This window comes from Alosa sapidissima, chromosome 12 (assembly GCF_018492685.1).
Source record: "Alosa sapidissima isolate fAloSap1 chromosome 12, fAloSap1.pri, whole genome shotgun sequence".
Taxonomy (NCBI): domain Eukaryota; kingdom Metazoa; phylum Chordata; class Actinopteri; order Clupeiformes; family Clupeidae; genus Alosa; species Alosa sapidissima.
This window is the reverse complement of record NC_055968.1, coordinates 5,580,007-5,602,170: the sequence shown is the minus strand read 5'-3', so window position 1 is coordinate 5,602,170 and position 22,164 is coordinate 5,580,007. Positions and strand designations below refer to the sequence as shown.

The 22,164-nt window shown below is 40.1% G+C and overlaps 1 protein-coding gene across 2 annotated transcripts in view; it reads left to right on the top strand.

The window, feature by feature from the left end:
- LOC121678180 (inactive N-acetylated-alpha-linked acidic dipeptidase-like protein 2) overlaps positions 1–22,164 on the top strand; it is a 215,878-nt gene that overhangs the window by 94,253 nt on the left and 99,461 nt on the right. For both annotated transcript variants that reach the window (XM_042057472.1, XM_042057471.1), the window contains 2 exons: positions 8,903–9,182; positions 13,782–13,901. In XM_042057472.1, the coding sequence (XP_041913406.1) occupies positions 8,903–9,182; positions 13,782–13,901 (400 nt within the window). The remainder of the gene's footprint in view (positions 1–8,902; positions 9,183–13,781; positions 13,902–22,164) is intronic.

Here is a 22,164-nt window from a genome sequence, read left to right as displayed (position 1 = left end):
CAAGCTGATAAGAGTACAGTATATGTTATGATTAAGCAATGGAAAAAGTGAGGTTGCCTTACAAAAAATGTAATTTATTCAACCAATTTTCTCAAAACAATGGTAAACAAAATGTGAAAGTTTTTAACATTTGTGACTTTATATTAGTGACCGGGGCCCAGGCACCGCTTTATTTGTAAGCATAAAAGTGGCACACATGCAGAAGAGAAAAGAAAGATGAGAACTGGAGGAGACTAAATCCAAATGGATGAAATTGAATAGTTTTTTTTTTAAAACACATTGAATGTTGCTGCTGGCGTTGATGCTAGCGATGCCGACGTTATGTCCTACCTAAGGAGTAGGCTAGCATGGGACAAGAACGATTGAGTGGATTGGTCATACTCTCCATAGAGAAGAGCAGAGCCAGGCAGTTGGGTTTAAACGATATCATCAATGACGGCCCGTAGAGTGAACTTTTAATGGGTGAGTTCGGTTGCTTTTTATGGAGTAGGCATACAGTATGTGGAGGTGCACTTTCTGTGACCTGTTTGTGGAAGGGTATCTGACCGCTGTGCCACACTGTTATAGGCTAAATTAAACAGTTGTGTGGTCATATATTGTGTAGGCGCCACTGCATATGAGTTGCTTTTCCTTGATGGCTATTTAATTGTTCTATGGCTGTACGTTATCTGTGTTTCGGTTTCGATTTGGGGGAATTCAGAGGTGGTGTGTGTGCGGCGTGTGTGTTTGTGTCGCGGGGGGTGGGGTGGTGTTGGGGGGGGGGGGGGGGGGGGGGGCAATGAAAATGCTTGCACCGGGTCCCAGCTCTACGTTACGCCACTGCTTACACGGGCCGGTCAGAGTCAACCAAAGGGCCGTATGTGGCCCGGGGGAGTACAATGCCCATGTCTGATTTAAGTGCTTAGAGCAGCCTTGGGTTTCTTTAGATTCAGAAAACATGGGTTGAGATCTACAGAGATGATTGGCACCGTGTCTGTTGTTGAAAAAAAACATACATTGTCATGTACCCAGTAAACAGCAAATGGCATGTCATGTTTTCAATCATTCTGCATAAAAGCATGGTGTGTGCATTGACCCAGAGCAGGTTTCTGTTCATTCCTGCAGTGCTCTACATATGTAATCTTAAAAGAGCTCAACTCCTCTCCCTAGATTTGCACGGTGGTGGGTAATTGCATTTTTAAAAGGTTTTCTGGGTCTGTCTAATTTGAATGATTTGGTTCAAATCAGCCTTTTTGTTCTTTTTCTCCCTGCCAGCTGGCAATAGTTAAATCTACAAGCATAGAAGTTAAATGGCAAAGCCAACCATAAAACCACCTACATCTCTCTGTTCCCCCTCTCTGTTCCTCTCTGTTCTTTTTCTATCATGTAATACAATTGCCTGCAGACTTGAACCAAGGTTATAGGATTTTCCTTGACCAGTTCCAGAAAAAAAAATAGTTAGAGTTAGAGTTTCACTTCACATCCAGGCATATCCAGTTGTATAACTTAGGACATCTACCCGTCCATCAGCTGGTGTTTTAATGTGACAACAACAACAACAACAACAACAACAGATCAGATGGTAAACAAAAGCTTAAAGGTTTATGAGCCAAATAAGCCATATCCCTGAACAATTCAGAGCCAATAGCTGGACTACTGCAGGTACCAAGGGTGAAAGTGCCAGAGAGGGGTAGTGTTACGCCCTCAGCCGTGGCAGATGATTAAAAAGAAAAACAGTGCCCAGGCAGGGAGCTATGGCTTGGCTAAAGGACAGAAGTTTCTGTAATCCCAGGATCAGAGACCCTAATGCGTGACCTCTTACACTGCACCTTGTCTGGATGCCAGTTTTTTTTGTGGACTGGCGTTTCGAGCGGTGGAGAGGAGGGCGCGCTAGGGCAGCCAGGGCCGGTTTGGTACGTGTGCGGCGTCTCATTGAGAAACTGACAAGGCTCTCTCAGCCAGCTGCCAAGACTGGGAGAGGTTATTAAGAGAGCTTGGGAGTGTGCAGCGCATGGCGGAGCAGCGGAACCGTGTTGGCACTTCCGCGTCCACCTGTGACCTGGTCAGACTCCAGCAAGTGTGGCATAAGAACCGCAGAGTTAGTTTTTCGGATATCTCTGCTAGCAATTCCCTCCATCCTTTTGAAGTTATATTGGATGGGAAAAGCAGAGTAAAATACAGAGCACATAGTGATTTTTAGAGGGATTTTTTTTGGGCTGTTATGTTTTGAGTATTGCAGAGTACATGCAAGTGGAAACACTGCAGTAGCAACTTTTTCATGCAACATTGCTTTGGTGTCAAAGGCAATGAACAAGCTGGCATTTGTTTTCTTTGAGCTAACGGCTCCCTTTGAATGTGACTTACTCATTCATCTGCTGCACCCGCTCACTCACGTTTGTTCACACACATTGCATACATACTGTGTGTGTGTGTGTGTGTGTGTGTGTGTGTGTGTGTGTGTGTGTGTGTGTGTGTGTGTGTGTGTTTGTGTGTGTTAGTGTGTGCGCAAGTCTAGGTGTGGTTATGAGTGCCTGTGTATGATGTGTTTTTTCTATGACACTATGAGTGTTTATGAGAGCTTATCTCCTGCTGAGAAAGAGGTAGATGTCTCTCTTATCTCTTTCATCTGTCTGTTCTTCCTCTTTCTGTATTCGCTCGATGTCTCTGTTCACTAAGATTCTCCAGACAAATGGAAATGGTGTGTACCTTCTCATGATGACATGATGGTTTTTCCTCCTTTTTGTCTGACAGCAGCAGCAGTGAGATAAGCCTTTTAGTGGATGGTGGATGTGATGCTGAGAGCTGTCCTCCTTTTGCACCTATGGATTTTCTTGAGTGCCTATGTTGAGAGTCTGAATTGGCAGATTGCTGACTTCTTGCTGTAACATCATTGAAGAGATGGCAAAAGCACAGTGTGAGGTTTTGGATTCTTCTTCAGTGCTGTATGTTGCTAGGTTGATGGTTTTATGTGACCATATATGGCAGATCACAGATGTTGGCACAATTATGTGCAATTGTAATTTCTTTTGGGTAACAAAAGTACATGAAAACGATAATAGGAAAATGCTTTGCTTGACTCTGAATCCAATGCAATTGTCAGCAGTGTATCACTTAGGGAAGGAACTGTCTTATCGAGGCTGTTGTGTTTCTGCACCATTTACATAAGTGTCTTCTTCTATTTGCCCCTTGTCTGCTGTATTTTTCACTTAGATCTTCTTCATATGGTAAACCCAGTCAAGGTGTCGTTTTCAGTGAGAATGGGTGGATTCTCTCAGCGAGTGGATGTGATCACAGACACGTTTAACATCACTTCAAATTACCCATGCGGATGCCTGTCTCACCATCCCTCCCTGCCAGACGCTATGCATGGCCTTCCGATGCGGATTGGGGGAAAAGAATCCAGCTTTTATCTTATTTCTCAGCAGTTCACAGAAAGTTCACCTGCGTATGCTTTTTTTTTCCTTTTTTGTTTCTCCGAGACTCTTTGACGTCAGTGCTTGCCTTATGTACCCTCCACCTTGTTTCTGGCTCTTTTGAGCACATTTACTTCCAATCATCCCCCCAGTGCACCATCCGCATGACTTACCACTATCTTCTTCAGATCTCCAAGGTTGCCTGTGCTCCCGGCTATGGTGATCTGATTTGCTCCTCCTGCGATAATCTCCAAGTGCAAAACAAGAGAGAGAGAGAGAAGATCAACTCACTTTAGAACTCTTTGAAGATTGCAATGGTTTTGGTGGATGACAGGACAGAAATGCGAAGATTGCCAAAAATGAAGATGTTTTTATGTGGACCAAGGCACAAAATACAACTACTACTGGCAGAGAAGCAGCAACAAAAGACAGGCCTCAAAACAGTCAGGACTTTACATACAAAATGACTGTCCCACATGACATGACATCAAGATTTCACACAGAGTGATACAAAGTCCAAGTTTATATAAAGGTGGTACAAGAACAGGTGACGGAGAAAATGAGCTGTTGGCAGGTGCAGGTTCAAAAAAGCTGTTAGCAGGTGCAGGTTGTGATTGAATGATTGATGAGCAAGTGAAGCTGGATGATCAATACTCAGATGAGGCTGGGCACTGATTGGATAATGGGGAGGAGCAGAACAGAGTGTTACAAAGATGTTATGCACAGCACAATACTTTTTGTTTAATTTAGGAACTCTTAAAAACCCTTTGGGATCATGTGAATTTAACACGCCCCAATATGAAAATATATATTTGTGATATTGTATGAGAATTGTTGAGACTCAACTTTTGAAAGGTCTAACACATGCAGTTTAAAAAGGGGAAAAGGTTCACAATTGACGATAGCATATTTGGATAGTCAACAGCCTATTACCCATGTGAATGTGATTAGAACAAACTGTTTCACAAAAGAAGCCATTTTAATGGCCATCATATTTTGCAGTGTAGCATAAAAAATAACATTAATATTGGGTAATGCTATATGTTGAAATAAAAGTTAGATTACCTTTACAGTCTTGGTAACATTGTGTGTCCATATACTGGGCAGTGAAGTGTGAAGAGCGACGAGGTCAGCTGTTGTTATTTTTCCATTGAGTGGACGCAGGGCTTCACAGATATCTGCCATCTCTGCCTTTGTCAGTCCTCAGACAGAGGCCTCTTTGGGGACACAGAGCAGAGTGAAGTGGAAGGGGTAGGCTCTCCTCTAAAGAAGAGGAGTCGGTGCTGCCAGTGTTATCTGTCCATAAGAGTATTCTTCCACAGGTCAATAGGCACCCAGGCAGCTGCTCCTATCAAGTGCCAGGGCCTCCCCTTGTGCCGTATCCACTGACTGTGTCCATGGTAGGAAAAGATACACTACTTGTCAATCACACACATTCAACAGCATTTAATTAAGGCCACAAAATGTCAATAAAAAGACCAGGGCCTTGAGGTAATCTCCACCCTTCCCACTGTAATGCTGTATCGTTATATGATTACTGTTGTTGTTACCTTGCATTACCGATTTAACCCACAGTAGATGGAGGATGATTTAGGTAGAAGGTTAACATATGCCATCAATACCATACTTTACAGTCCTGCTGGTATGTTTTTTATTTGCATCATAACTCATCAGACACCTGGTACAGAACAACTCTAGGGGGCACCAAAATCATAAGGTTATTATATCCTAGGGCAAGACTAAATTAAGTAATTTTGCATGCACCAGTACAAAAATGGACCTCCAGTATTAAGAGAAAATAATCAAGCATTGGTAGAAGAATGTGCAATCAGGCCTCCTCATTAGAGTGTTCTTTTATGGCTTTCTGCCTGAAAGCATGCTGTTTTCCATCCATTTCTCTCACACAGCTATCGGTCACCATATGATATATGTAGTTCTATATCAGTCCCTAGAACAGATGGCAGCAAGCTCGTTCACTGCCATTTTGGAGTCCCTAAGGCTTAAATTCATACCAGCCAAACTCATCCATGTATTGTGTGTGTGTGTGCGAGAGTGAGTGAGCGAGAGAAAAATATGCATATCTGTGCATATCCGATTAATTGTCAGTGTGAAGGTGTGTGTATGGTCATATGTGTCATATATATATATATATATATATATATATATATATGTATATATGTGCACCTTTGATTGTGTGTGAGAGAGGCTCTCAGCCTAGTTCTCAAGGAGGAGACATCAATCAGCCAGCCAAGCTGTCGAGAGTGGCACCCCGCAGGGCTCTACAACGGCCTGAGTCCTGTGAATCACCCTGACTTTGAGAGCCCCTGTGCATAATGACGAGGTTCTGCCTGAGACCACCACTCTTCCCTCGGTCTGTCAGGACCAGTCTGTGTACGGCCGAGAGCCCTGACGGGAGTCCCCTTGTCCCCTCTGGGTCCCATCACTGTGCCCCACCACTGTGCCCCACCTTGCCTGACAGTTTGGCGATGAAATCTCCCTGACTCAACACATCACCAAGCACAGCACCTTTAGGGGTGTCTTCTAGTGAAATGGAGGGTGCTGCGGTACTGTATGGTGCAATGATGCTGCAAATCATTTTATACGACGTTGGGCAATGAGAGAAGCTCCTGTGTTGGTATTCAATTTTGTATTCCACATTTTATGCTTTTAAAAGGGTATGCTCTTTCGGGGGTCATTTATTTGTTCACTAATTAATTGACTGTCTGATCTAAAATGATTTCTTTATCTCTTTTCATCCAGAATAGAAAAGGAAATTCAATTACAGTGCTACATTTCATTTTTCAAAAGGAACACAACTCCACAAGGAGGGCTTGACTTTCTGCCAACAAAGTTATCAGGAACAAAGAGCCCCCACATCATCTATGGCAAATTCATTCCAGCGCTTTCCTTAGATGTTTGCTCAGCTTAGTAAGACAACGATGAACTATATTCTAGTGATTAAAAATCAAATTGTCAACAATTCCTTTCTTGACCTTCTCAAACATATATTTATACTGAAAACCTTCAGAACACAGACAAAGGAAAAATTAAACTTGCACTATTTGAGTTTGTGTTCTCTCAGTTTACTATGCAGTCTCAGTTGATTAAGGTCACATTTCCTGAGATAGAGGAAGAATCAGGCTGGTTGGCCATGCGTAGCATTACTTTAATTAGATTACAGAGGCACCCATGCATAGCCAAGGGGGATGCTCCTGAGAACTCGATGCATGTGCTCCTATTCTGATGTGTGTGACTTCTGCTACACAGGCCCACACCACTCGCCTATTTCTCTTTAAGTGGGCTAATCAAGTGGAGATACTCAGAGACCCGGCTCTGTAAGCAGTGATAGACTGCCGACATTTATCTGAGCACCAGAACCTTTAAGGGAGCTGAAATATGCATGCAGTGCTGCTTGCTTTCTTGGCGGGATACCAGCTTATGAGAGACCTCTTTAACCCATGATGAAACCATGCCTGGAGATGTCAAAACACCTTCAGGTTGAAATCTGCAAACTCAGTGGTGCTTTACATTTCTAAAAATGGTCTTACTGCGAAGTTTCTCATACGTAATGAGCTAAAACAAATTTGAACACACATGGATTTGGAGATGAATGGCTGTATTGCTTATTGAGGACGATATGGTAAACTATGCTTTATACATAATTGTGGTGGGCAGGATTTTGGTCCCAAGCTTTGGCAGAGACATGAAGTTTGGTGTATTATACTCAGCAGACCACACAAAGCCTTCATGGAATAAGCATGTTAACTCCAAAGCCAACAGTCCCCTAATTAGCCTAAGGATCCCTTACAAATCCATTAGAGCTTTGCTGAGTGGGGTTTCAGATTTATTTTGTAACAGACATATCAAGGGACATGTAGGCTCCCAGGGTAGGAGACCAGGCTCATTTAGATTGTTGCACTGGTATGTTTAAATGTACAAAACACATAGCTACCATTGGATAAGGGTTGTAGAATCATGCCAATTATTAACATTTTACTTGATGGGTGAGTGCATAATACATTCATTTTTCATTTTTTTTTAATTCACCTATCATACTTTGAAACTGAAAATATTGCATATTTAGCTTTGTGAAAATTATGTGGCTTGGCCCTTTCATTAGAATTATTAATGCATACTTATGTTGTTGAATTTATCAGCTATTTCTGTATCAAAATAAAACGGATAAGCAACAAGATCAAATAAACGAATAGCAATAGTTAACTTCAAGTGTAGAAAAATGCTGCCCCTTGTGTTCATCTTAATCTTGACTGTGTTGCTAAACCTGTCTGTTGTATGTAGGAATAGGTGATAATTCAGATAACAGAAGTTTGCAGTGTTTGCAAGTCATTTAGTGCCAATATTTGTAGTTGACTGGAAATATGATCTGCAGAAGGGGACTTTTATGTTAAAGACAATTGTATTCCATAGTAATATAATGTATTGTATGAATGTTGCTTCACCCATTCCTGAATATATTATGAAGCATTTATTTATGGTTTTATGAATGTGCAGTGCACTCACCCACGAAGTGTGGTGTTACCCAAATATCTCCTAGATGGAAGGGCCTAAACAATTACCCAGAGCACTTTGGAGTGGAACTTTTCCCAGACCAGCAGAATTTGATTTCAGCTGCTAATTTCCGTTCACCTGTGGCTATTCCTTCTGTACGATGGAGACTAGAGTCTGAAAACAGACGCACAAACAAAACAGTTATCGCTGCTGAATTTGTTTCAGTAATTGTAATGACTGATAATGCATGCAAATTACTTTACAAATGCAAAAAAAAAAAAAAATCCATTAATGATGTTTTATTCAATGAGTTCTTTGAAAGGTGTTTGGGAAGATTGCAGTGCATATTAAATACTGGCTGTTGTAACTGTATACTTTTCAGAAACTAAGAGACAAAAACACTATGGTTAGCTATTTAGTATGCTTTCAATAAGACATAAAGATAGTGTTGTTCTTAAGAAATACACACCCCTGAATTGTCAAGGAAATGTTGTAGAAGAGGTACATTCGTCACAAGGTTGTGTGCCTCAAAAGAACACATTATAGCTATCTTTGCATGCTCCAGAAGTCTGGCATTCCTAGCATTCTTTATGTTCAAGGCTGCTGATCCCCACCTCCCCTGTGTGGCATTTTATCTTTGAAAAGCATTTTCTGCAAACTGGACAGATCACGTAACCACCACATGGAACATATGTTGGTCAAGAGACCTTGGTATTAGCTGGATAATCAATCAGTATGGCAGTATCTCACATGCATGTTTTAGTGTTGCTAGGAGCAATACATATAGGCGCTAAACAGTAATGTTGTTTCTGTATTAACTCTATACTGATTTTATAGAAGTTATTCACAGTTACACAGATCTATATTGTTTTTTGAGTTCTACAAAATAAAGCACAAGGCACACCTCTATACACATGTAACCAGAATTCCTTGACCAATGACAAGTGACACATGACTATATTAATGCTGGTACCTGCTCTCTTTTTGTGTCTTTTCAACAGGAATTTAACTATGGTCAATAGCTCATGGTCAGAACAAAGTGAGTTGTTCAGAGTGTCACTTCTTGTGCAGAAGTGGAGGGACTTGGGCCTGAGGGACATTCACCTGTCCAATTACACCGTACTCCTCAGCCACCCGGGCCCTTCCCCCAGCACCATCATCGACAAGCACACCAATCAGTGTTTTCTGCCCAATGGAGAAGGGTGTGATGCCACCAGTCCCCTTCCAGCAGCAGACCCAAGCCCTTTCTTTGCTGCCTACTCTGCCGTGGGGAGTCTGGAGGTACAGTGTTACCACACAGACACACACACACACACAGACATACACACACACACAGACACACAGACACACACACACACACGCACACACCCACGGGCAAAGACAATTACAAGTGTTTTCTTCAATCAGGATTGTAAGGGAATCTTAGTATTTATGGTGTGTAGACACGGGCTGTGTCCTCCACTGTGAAGGTTAATTTAAGCCATTATGCAAGGCAGCCCCTGTTTCACAGGCCTATGCAATATTCTCAAACTATTTTTAGAGGTTATGCGTCCTGTCTCCAGAGAGGAATGCGAGTGTCGAAAGAAGATGTATCGCTATTCCCCCCTTCAAGTTAGACCAACAACCTTAAGTGATGGTGCAGAAAGAGAGGGAGCAAAAACTTGCCTCACTCAGTCTGTCCCCTAGAAGAAGGGCCAAAGTCATCCATCACTGAGCTGTTTTCATGTGCTTCTGTGTTTGCAGCTTTGAATTAAACACCATTTGCAATATCTCAAAATCAGTTACAGGCCAGAAAAGAAAAACAAGTGAGGGAGCGCGAAAACAAGCAAACATGGCTATCTTGATGGATGGAATGCTGGCCGTGTCCATTTTAATGTGCTGTGTGCTGTGACACATTAGGTCTCCTTCCCAATCCACAGTGATACCAGGGTCAGGGAGCAATTCACTCCACTCTACTCCTTGTCTACAGAGTTTGTTAAAAATGAAGTGCATGTCATTGGAAAACTGAGACACTTGTGACATGCCTAGACATGAATTTCTAGACAACTCTCCATCAGAAAGGGACATTCAGAATGAAGATAATATGTTTAGGCCTAGAGATAAAATAATAATAATAATAATAATAATAGTAATAATAATCTTTATTTATAGAGAGCTTTTCTAAACAAAGTTACAAAGTGCTTTACATATAAAAGAATAAACAGAACAAAAAATACATGTCAAAACCAACCAAACCAAAACAAGACCAAACAAAAATTAAACTTGAATAAGCTCTTTAAAAGCTTTGTTTTAAGGAGTAATTTAAAGGATGTCACAGAATCAGCTAACCTTATTTGCTCAGGCAGTGCATTCCAGAGCTGTGGGGCTAACACAGAAATAGCAATAGAATTTAAGCAGATTGATGAACAGGAATGATTTTCATTTGCATTATCTTCCCATAATTTAGCCTAAATTAATGTAATTTTCTGTTGGACCTTAATATGCATCCTCTATCTCATTTAAATCAAGAAATCAAATGCTTTGAGACTACTTTCCAAATGATGTACAAATGTGAATGGGTTGAGCTTTCCCCAGTGTGACAGTTAATTGAATCTCATCAAACAAGCAACCAATTAAAAAGTTAAAACTACTTGGTTCTAAATGAGTCTGAACCTGACAACATTACTTAGAATTAAATTGTCAGGACATTAACTATGGACTTCATTTTCATTAGAGGAAATTGGAGGGCCTTTTGTAGCAAAAGAGCACAATACTCAATCTTGTTCCCAAATGAACCTCGTGATCATTAAATGTGTAATTCTGAGAATAACGATGGCCCCTACCTTTACCTAGCAAAGGCAGGTCTCCAGGCACGGCCGCCCTTACGCGATGATCAGGGAAGTCAGAATGCAGGAGGCGTACAGTGTACTCATCAACCACAACCCACAATGCACCGCTCTATCAGGGCACCCACACAGGACATGACTGCAGACGTGATTTGTGTCTCACAGAGCAGGACCCGTGAAAATGAACAACTGTGGCAATCCTAGCATGCAAACCATTTTCAATACGTAAATATGTGAACACAACATACTTAGGAATGTGAACTGTAAAAATTCCTTTAACACAGTCAGTGGCGACTCTTCTAATGATTATATTATAAGAACAGTTATTATAATTATGCCACTGTGCTTTATTGTAGTACACATGCGTTAAAGATGCCAACAGTAGAGGATTTGCACTTTGGAAATGTGGAAACTTTTTGTGTAGGGAGAGTTTCCCAGAGCCTCTGTGTTGAAGAATTTTGGTGATGTAGGACTGAAAGGATTTATATTTAATCAGTAATTAGTATACAAAGAACAGTTCTGTCTGTACTGCTACTTGTTCTTTTCCAGAATTTTTACAGCAAAACAAAAATACTGCATTTCAGTCTTCCATGGCTCATTAGATTTAGATTAGTCTTTGGATCTTTTGATGAAGCATTCTTTACTGTGACATCTTCCTTCATGCATAATAAAAAAAGTAGCCTACATTTTCCAGTGCACAGTCAATTAAAGTGGGAAGGATTTTGTCTTGGTATGCCGTTTGAAGACAGTGCATTTCATACCAAAATCGCTCTATTTAAATCCATGGCGTCTACCTGTCAGTTAAGAGTGGCGTGTGGTGCCTAGTATCTCCAGGGTCCATCAACGGGTGCCAAATATATCAGGGTCCATCCTTTTGTGCAGTACTTGAGCATGAAATTCTTGTCATAGAAAAACTTAACCCTGCAGTTAAGAGTTTTAAGTTCATTTTTCTTTTTGTAGCTCATTTTGATTATTTTATTACAGCTACACTCAAAGTTACTGTAAATCATGGCATGTAACTGTCTTCTTTAATTTCTCAAACGGTTCAGCAAGGTTGTAGTTGCATTGCTCTTCCACTGTTAACTCACCTTGTGCATGCTTTTTTCAGTTTTAATTAAACGGAATATAATTAAACATGGTTTATGAATTCCCTGTTCCCAAGGTTATTTCAGTGGCACATAATGTGAAGCAATCCTTCCCTTACTGTGTTGAATTCTCATGTGTAGAGTCTCATGCCTGCTTGATCTTCCAAAGCCTTCACTACACAAGTCCACAAGGGCTTAGTTCATCTGACAGTCATACTTTCTGGATTCCTCCCTTCACTCATCAGGGTGGGCAGGGTAATCAGTCACATTTCCTTGGCCCCTTGGTGTCAGTCATCCCTGTGAGGTGTCTATGATATTTCTCACCATTACCAGATCACATTGGCAGAAATGTACTTTATAATACTGATTCACCTTCCCCTTAAGTGCTGTGTATTTGCCAAGCCTTATGTTTTTTCCACACTGCAAACTATTTTACTTCACTCTGCTTACTGATAAAAATTTAAATGGAGACATTTGATTTTATTTCTGAATTATGTTTGAAATGACGAGCACTTAACACGTGCATGTCTTTGTTCCGAGGATCAGATACCGCAGACAGATCATTAGAGAATATAAAAAAAGTGAGAATTTGGATCACATTGAAATATAATTTTTCTAATCTGTTTCCCCTCCTTTGATGTGAGGCTAATCTAATTTCCCACAGACAGATACATTTTTCCTTAGCCATTGTTTCCGTGCAGCCGGCCCCTCGGAGATGTGCATGCCTATTCATCAGTTGTGTGCTCGTGTGGTAGGAAGCGGCCCAGCCAGCAGCCTCCTCCTGCCTGTGATTGTGTTAACTCCCACATAATGGCACTTAAACACAGGGGCCCGTGCCAGAGCAGGCCCCTGACAGCCGCAGTCGAAATGAAAAGCTGCATTGTGGAGGAATAAATATGTTGGGTAATTTAGCGATCCAGCGTGGAGCGTGAGGGGACAGCCTGTCAGCCCGGTCCTCGCATCTCACCGCAGGCCCACACTGATTTGTGTCCTCCACTCACCACGTCAACTCAACCTTCCTGCATGGGGGGTTTGTGCATGTGCCCAACACTGCTCCTTGGTTCATACAATAGCATTTAATTAATTACCATGTGGACTGAAATATCAGTATTTTGTGGGCTGTGTGTGTGTGTTGGTGTGTCATATGTGTTCATTTAGTGTTTTCTTGTGTTTCTGCATTGATACATTTATATGTACATGTGTGATGATTACAACATCTTTCACACACGTCTGTCCCTGTCCCTCCTCCTCCTCCTTGTCTATCATCCTCAAGCGTTACATTTTGAATGAGCTGCCATTTCATTTGCGTCCCTAAACAAAATGTAATTACAAACCCTTGTTTGTACCTCAATCAGAGAAAAAATCCAATTTTCCTTAACAGCCGAGGAAAAACAGTGAATGATTTTGTTGAATGACAAAGTGCATTCTGGAAAGCAAAGGACTTTATGCTGCAAAACCTCATCCCTCTCACTGGCAGTGAAAAAGTAAAAAAAAACCTCAAAGAGCTAATCCTATCGTTTTCCAATTTTGTCTCTGTTCGAGGGAGTTTAACAGAGCACTTTTATGATGCGAGCACTGACAATGGTGATAAATCTACAATTCCCCTGCTCACTGGATGCAAACGAGATGGGCTCTCCTCACACTGCCATCACATTTCATTTGCCCCCAGGTCTTATGAAAAATGAATTGGAGCCCAGGTACAATACTGCAACTGATTTCCTGCTGTGTATCAGGGCCCCTTAAATAGCCTTCTCCTCTCCTCTGAACTTGCAATGACTTTTTGGTAACTTTCACATCACTGCCCATGGACACTTAAAGACAAATGTTTCCTCAATTATCAGACTTTTTCTTTTACCAAACTGATACAAAAAGAAATAAAAATTCACCAATAAGTAGAATTAATAATTTAATGCAGCTTGATTAAAGGGTGTGTCTGGTTTGAAGTCTCTCCCGTTCTGTGGTCTGTTCAGGCGGAGATTGTGGATGTGCAGTATGGCAGCATAAAGGACCTGACCCAAGCCAAGGCCTCGCTGAATCTCACCAACAAAATAGCAATAATGAAGCTTGGACAAGCACCTTTACTGTATAAGGTAAGGAGCAGTTTCATTACTTTTAGCAGGCTTTTTTTTTTTTTAATCTACATTTTACAAATCAAACCAAGTCAATTGGAAGTGACCATTTCAATTGAGTTTTTGTGGACATGTATTGCATGCATGTTTCAAGTTGCTCTGTTTAAGATTTAGAAACTGTTCCAGAATGAATTAACAAATGGTTCTAGAAGAATTGTTTTAAAACCATTTTCAGATATTGTACTTCAAAATGTATCACTATGGTTTTCCCTGTTTGGACCGTAGTGATGATATATAAACTCCCACTGCAACGCATAGAATTATGCTTTGATAATCCAGGACTATTTGAAAGGTGAATCTTTCGTTTTTTTCAGATATACACGAAATGTGTTAAATTTGTGGTGCTATCGGTAGGGTATTTCCCACAGTGCTGTTTCCCACTGTGGACGATCAACAACCAAGCCTATTTCACAGTACTCTGCATGACATGAGATTCAAAATCAATGCGCAGTTGGCTTGTGGCAGTCACAAATACTCCACATGTTGTAAAGGCACTCCTTCACAGTACAGCATATGCTGCCACAGAGGCTAATGAACAACCAATCCCATCTAAAATGACACAATAGGACACGAGATACAATAACAATACGCAATTGGCTTGTGACACTTGCAAACACGCCGCATGTTGTACCAGGGATCCGTAAAGCCTCTCCTTCACGGCACGACATGCACTACCAGTAGCCTGAATGTCTAACCAGACAGTGAACCAAAACAGAAAAAAAGCACACCACCAACAGAGCAGACTTCATAATCATTTCACTGAGGTTATCAAGCAGGCACCTTCTGTCATCTGTGCTGAATTATGCCCACAACATTTTCAGAAGGCTCTACAGTGGTGTCTGGCGTCCCAGACCCAACCCCTTCCACACTCATGATGGGATGGGACATGTTACAAACAGACATCAACAAGTGCCACTTCAGAAACACAACAACTTAAGTCAATTCAGGTCTTAACATGACCCCAAGTAGTCTGTGAGCACCTCAGCCATAACCACTGGCTTGCCTTTTCAGCAGCCTCAGACAACTCTTCTAAAGCTCTTGTCAGTAATAATACTCAAAAAAACAAAATCTAACAGAAGTGTTGTGGCTGAATTTGTTACAGGGAAACAAAAACAAGAAGGAGTCATTAAATACCTGACTCTAATGTGATGGTTTCCATGAGAGTCACTGAATACCTGACTTTAATGTGATGGTTTCCATGAGATTGATTACCATACAATTAATTAATCCCCTGAAAGGGAATCCTTAATGCGACCATTTGACCAGTTGCTCAAGTGCTCAAGCTCAGAAATGGTTCCTGCTCGACATGTTTGTATTGTTGTTCCAAGATGAGACAAGATGAATGCATTGATGCCGGTGAAGCTGAACCAAACAGTAATTAGGTGATTGAGTGAAAAGATGACACATTTGAAATGGCAGCACATTTCCCTCATTTAGATTGAACTTCCTTTGGCTTAGAAGCTAATACTCCACACTAAACAAATAAACTTGTTATAAACAAATGTAATCTTGATAGACACATTTATTTTCATTATGTTTAAATTCTTGCACCTTTATGTCTGTGAAACAGTTCTCCCATTTGGTTTACAGGAGTAAGGCAGTCAGATTGATGAACGTGGACCCAAGTAACAAACTATTAAGTTAGGCGGTGAAGGTGACTGGCAGTGTAGTTCAATTAACACTGACCATGAAAAGGTTTAGAGTAGAATAGAGCCGTGACTGTTAAGTATGTGAACATGTTTTTGTTTCAGGTTTTTTTTATGTTAATATAATTGAAAGGTAAGGCCTATCACATTTAGGTTGTGGGAAAATGTCTGTTGACATCTATCAGCTAACTGCATTTATTAAGCTTTAATTTGGATCGCTGTCCCCATCACGCTCCCTTATGCCATTCTTTCTCCACCATGTAATTGTGCCAATTATGTAGAGACAGCTACTATTTATTAGGCTAAAGGTTACAGTCAGGGCTTACAATGCATTTCAAAACAAACTCATAGTTTACCTATTCATTACTCCAGTCAATGTTATTGATATTCTTTGACCTCTTTTGACCCTTCTCTTGGTGATTGGCTTGTGGTTAAGCCCCAAATCAAAGGTTGACTCATGATCACTATGATTATTGGGGATTGGTGAAAAAAGCAGTTCAGAACAGAGTATTAGTAAAGATGCTGGTTTATTTGCCTCGCTCCCTAAAGGACATCACTGGGACATGTGAATATAAAAGGTTTTTAAAGGTTATTCCTCTATATTTTCTAAAAATGTCTTCCCATGAATATAAATCCATCATAATTACTATAAAAGATTTTCTTTTTATATAGCTCCACAAAGTTGAATATCCCTCTGATAAATGGGATTGTGTAGAAAAAATGGAGGAAGGTGAGCTGAAGGAGATGGGGCCTGGCGAACGAGTCACTCTCTGTTTTCCCCCCTCTCTGTCCATGTTAGAAGCATGAAAGGCATCTCAAAGTCACTGCTGATCTGTACATTATTCATACCTGTAATGTAGCAAGGATTTTAGCGCTTCTTGTTTTAGCGAGTTTCAAATATGTAGTCCAAATATTCTTCACTAGGCTGCAGCTTCCCACTCAACAAGGTCCTGTTGCATTTGCCATAATATCTTAATGCTGGGGGGCATGACAGAAGAGGCCACACAGTACCTCTGTAAAGATTGCTTGGCTACTCACTAAATGTTTGAGTATTCTGTGAGTATATTCTTCAAACTGACAGAGATGTATCAGAACTGCTCATTTGTTCTAGTCTGTAATCAATAGATGAGGAACAGTCACAACAGTACAAGAATAGTCTGAATCCTGCCAGTCAAACAGTCTGACTTTTATTCAGTTGAACATTGTCTAACCTGAGTTGTGTTCCCTATGCAAAAAGCAAGATGAATTAATAATGTCTTGACTAATGACCTAATATCGTATGTTTACCATGCTCTGCTTTGGGTCGTAGCGTATCGTCTGCTGTCTTTTGTAATGAAACGGATGTGTGTGGTAGACATGTTCCACAGTTCACCACAGTGGTCTTTAGTCTTGAAAGGGTGATGGATGCAGAGATGCAAGTAATGAGGCCAAATTAAACTCTGGATATTTAATAGTGTTTTTGAGCTTCATTAGTTAACAATAAAAAAAGATGTGCTATTGCCTCTTCATTATTAGAACAAAGAGTAGAACCTTATTTCAAGCAAGAGAAACTATTTACTCCTTGTACATCTTCACAGCCTGTGATGTAGGGTGCACAGAGTAAAGCACAACACATTTAGGCACCGACATGAGTGCACTTCAGAACACTTTCTATCACTTGCCCACGCACACCAGCACTCGAATTCTTGACTGAGAGCCATTTAATAAACAGTGGATTTTATTGAGTGGCACCGACAAACATAGAACTGAATCCCAATCTACATGGGGGCAGCGGAAGGGTAGGGCGGTGATGTGCAGGGTTCTATTGAAAACAACAGAATCTAAGTAATGTGGAAAGTGGAGTGTGCCGCACTCATGCCACTGCCAATGTGCAGGAACCTTTACATGATCAATTTGGTTTCTGTAGTCATAATGTAGACTTTTCCTCAAGAAACTGCCTGACAGCATTCAAGGACCATCTAACCATAATAACTGAGATTAGTTAAAATAAGTTACACTTGATGTGTGCTGCACTCTTTCATGTCTGGCTACCTGTTATTTCTAGTTTGTACTACATCAGTGCACATCTGGCTGGTACACCGGTATCTTTCTTGTGTGTGTCTCTGTCCGGGTGACGTTGCTGTTGCTTAGTGTGGTTAAGTATGGTAAGGAATTTAACATATTGACCTGTATAAAAGCTGATATATCAAGTTCCTGATACTGACCTGTAAGACAGCAGAATATCATTACTCCTTCCTGATTGGACTCTCTAATCTACAGTAGATACAGTATAAAAAATTGATCAGTATAGAAAATTGATCAAAGTGGAAATGCATGCTCATAATTCTCAGAGACCCCCTAAACATCTGACCTGTTATCACATTGTCCTTAAATATGTATTAGTACTTCTTTATACCCATATTTGCTGTCTTTTGTAGTGCATTTGTAAATATAGCTTTTTTATATCCTCCAGGCACCTGGATACTTGGTTATGCGGCATTTGAACAAATGTTTTGTTGATAAGCTGCTGCACTTTACCTCATGTGTAATTTGTTTTGGTTAAAAGCCTCTGTCGACTGAATAAAAATGTAACTATGAAAATAGCATTTGTACAAGAGGCTTTTGAAGCACCTCAGACACATCTGAGTTTTGATCAGTTAACTATCTAGTTTTAAAGGCCGTGTATGTCTCCGTGCACTATGTTAATCCATTGGCCATCTGTCAAGTGGAAGATTCCAATTGTAAACGGAATGATAGATATATGTCAGACAAAATAAAGACATTTCCTTAACAATACACACATATACAGTACATCTGCATCTAATCTAAGTCCTGATACATGTTCCCGACACAAAGTGGAAAAATCCCTGAAAAGTATGGTTGGAGATTGGTTCAGATCAATGATGTCATCCAAGAACTGACCCGTTGGTTAACCTCCTGTGTTGTCCTTCAGGGAAGCGAGGTTATATTCATAACTAGGGGTGGGCGATATATATTGTCTGCGATAATATCGTGATTGTTGTTTTAACAATGTGCAAATTTACATTATCGAGTATTTAAATTAGGCCTACTTATGGGGAAAACACACTCGAAAACATGCATTGAAACCCCATACATTCACTAAATCCAGGAGGTGTAGCCTATGCAGAGAAGCCCCTGGCAGCAGAGCAAGTGTCACATGATCACTAGTGGGTCCACATTGTCACACACACGCCTAATGTTTATTTTGTGCAGCGAGAGGTAGGCTAGGCCTACTTGGGATTTTGTGCGGCTACATCTGTTCAAGTAGCATTAATGAGTCATGTTTTTTCCTATATGGTATTATATGGAGAGAAAACATTAGCCTTTGAGTATTTTAATAGTCAGTTGTAAACAAAGAACACTTCTCATGTAGGCCTAACCTAACCCTTTTATAAATGGACTGAAGTTTGCTCTAATATCGATTATGCTAACCATTAGCATCTCTATGGGATTTCTCATATACATTAGCCATAAGCTAACACATTAGTTTCTATTCTGTAACTTGGAATGTTAGCCTACATGATTTCTCTTAAACAAAACCTTGAAGGAAATGACTGAGATGTACTCTGTTGGTCTGCTTAGTTTTGCAGTGAATCCTAAAGGTTTTTGAAGGGAACTTCAGCTTCAGACTTTCTCTTGGGAAACTGCTAGGGCTATTCATCTTCTCTAATGTAGCTGGCTAGACCATGTCATTGCCATTGATTTGGTTAAAAAGTCACAGGTTAGCTTATTTGTTATTATTGTATTGATGCTATTCATAAATAATGAGCTGTAAAGTAACTCAGACTTTTACAAATTTCTTTGAAAGGATATCGACTAATTATCGTTATCGTCAAAATCACAAAAAAATATCGAGATATTATTTTTTGTCCATATCGCCCACCCCTATTCATAACCTAATATTATCATTAAAATCACGGTATATTATGGCTTAAGGATCATACAGGGAAATAGACAAATTGCTGTCTTTCAATGTCAATGTAGAACTACTTTGCCAGTTGAGTACAGCAGTGATTGACAGCACAGTATTGACCAGAGACTCCAGTTTAAATTCTATCAATTTGCCTGTTACTCAAGGCATCATTTGTTTGGGAAGAGGTATTGATCTTTTTAGAAATGTGCTCCATTACAGTCTGTGCATAACTTTTTTTTACCTTTCCTTTCAGTCAGTGAATTGTCAGCAAAATGACTCAAGTCATGGAAAGTGTACCAACTGCTGTACGGCCAATATTAAGGCGGAATTCGGAATTCAAATCAATGAATGAATCATGACAGATACACATTTCTCATTACACACTCAATGCAACATTGTATGTATTTTTTATTTGCAATATTACAGATACTCAAACAAGAAGAAGTTAGTCCATCATGCAACGTAAGATATGAATGATTCATACAGTACATCTCTTCTTGCTTTAGGATTGAGATCTAATTCAAAGTGCTAACAAACTCAAAGATACTCCCTGTTTTGAATAGTATTGAGTAAAGTGCATACATCAGTGAAATGGTATGATGATGAGACATAAAGTCTGTATATGAGTTCAGCTGGATAATCGGATGGATGAAAAGATAGATGTATAGATACACAGATGAATACATAAACAGATAGATGGATAGATAGACAGCCACTGGCAGAAAGACTTTTATCTTTCAGAGTAAATAGAGACCTTGTGTGCACAAATAGAGGTACCCTTGGTTCATGGGGCCTATAGAGAGTTCCTTATCAGTGCTGGCTGCTGTAAGATATTGTGAGAGATGACAAGAAGCTGGCATTGAGGGAAGGCTTCAGTTGCTTTCAGGATTAGATTAGGAGTGGAAATCTTGAAGACACTTGTGTCAGTGCCATGAAGTGTGTTCTTATGTAGGTGTGCATGCTCATGCCATTTGCTTATAATGACAGTTTTTATAAGTAATTATTTTCATTATTAAAAATGATGAAACAAGTTGGACCTGAAAGAATAAGCCTACTCAAAAATTATTGCACAAAATGTTTTCATAGTACATTGATAGCAAATGCTGTACTTTGTCAGCCTTCTATAGAATGTATAGAATAAATTGTATTAAACAACCTCATAACAAGGTTCTAGACCCATTGAGACATCGGTTGTGTGATCGTATATGTTAAATACAATTTAACAAAAGTACAACCAACAAATCATCAGAGTTCAGCACAATTAAAACCATAAGTGCACTTGCAATTAGAACCATAAGTGCAAAATTCAAAGTTCTTCCCTGTAATGGCTTTAATCACTTTCAAGGAACATAATGGCAAGGCCTCTAATTCTGCTATAATCAGTTCCACAACATTAATATAACACTTTAAATAGAGCTGGTCAAAGTTTGACTGAGTTTTGTCATTTGAAGAGACATTTAAAAAACCCATGCAGATTTGTGCAGACTTATGATACTCTCTTTGAGAAACTGAATAACCTCTCTGCAGAGGGATGGTTGAGCCTGCCATTGTATCTGTAAAGCATCAGAAAACGATGGTGTTTTACCACTAATATGTTGGAGATGGACTTTGAATCACTGTTATTTGGAGAGAATAAAGAAGGTGTAATGTGATATGAAGCACTTTGCCCCTTTCTGGGACTGGTGTGTGTAAAAGAGGCAGTGTGGGAGGAGCTGCTTGTGCTTTGAATAGTATATTTATAGGAAAGATTGCACTCATGCAATGAGGTTAGTGTTAAGCTTTTGAGCTTTTTATGGCTTATTGGGACTTGCAGAAAAAGATAAGTTAGTGGAAAATGCAGAGGAGCACACTGGTCTGTGCTGGGGCAACATACTGTAAATACGGACACTAAAAGGTACCTTGTACACTGAGATTGCTAACAGAGACTTTAAAGATGGTTTGTTGAAATTCATGGTCCATCTTAAAAAAATGTTGATGAACAACTATCAAATATCACACAGACAAAATCCCTTAATAAAAGAAGTTGTTGTCATCAGATAGTTTGTTTATAATCTGAGCATTTGTAGATAGTAGGAGATGGTATGCTTTCTTTTAGGTGGTAGTCAGAGTAGGTGATCAAGATTATTAAGAATATAAGTACAGAACTAGTACATATAGTGCTAAATGTCTGTGGGAATGGTGCTGGTAGAAAGGCTATAGAGTAGTCTCTACCAGTGAGTAAATGTCAAGTGTTGTATGCCTAGTTGTGCGCCCCGATTTTGCAGTGAAGGACAGGGGGTTAGTGGCTGTTGGCATTTAGAGAGAGAGGCTGTGATCCATGGCATTATTGTCTGGGGTTTAGAGCAGATACAAACATACCCCCAAGGTGTTGATTGCTATCTGTGAAGAACTCCCACATTGGATTTAATACAATTTTGATCCCCTAATTTCTCTCCCTTTACAACATCACTTATCTCTATCCCCTCGAAAAGGTCATTTGGCTCTTCTCTATGTATGCCAGGTCCTAAGGATCTGTCATCGTTACAACTCCCTTAATGCCAGTGTATGCTACCTGTGATCCCTGCCTGTGTTGTGGTGTGTTTTGATGCATCTCCAAAACATGCCAGTTTTTTATGTGACTTTCACACAGACTTTCTACCATGCCAGTTTTTCTATTTTCCTGAGA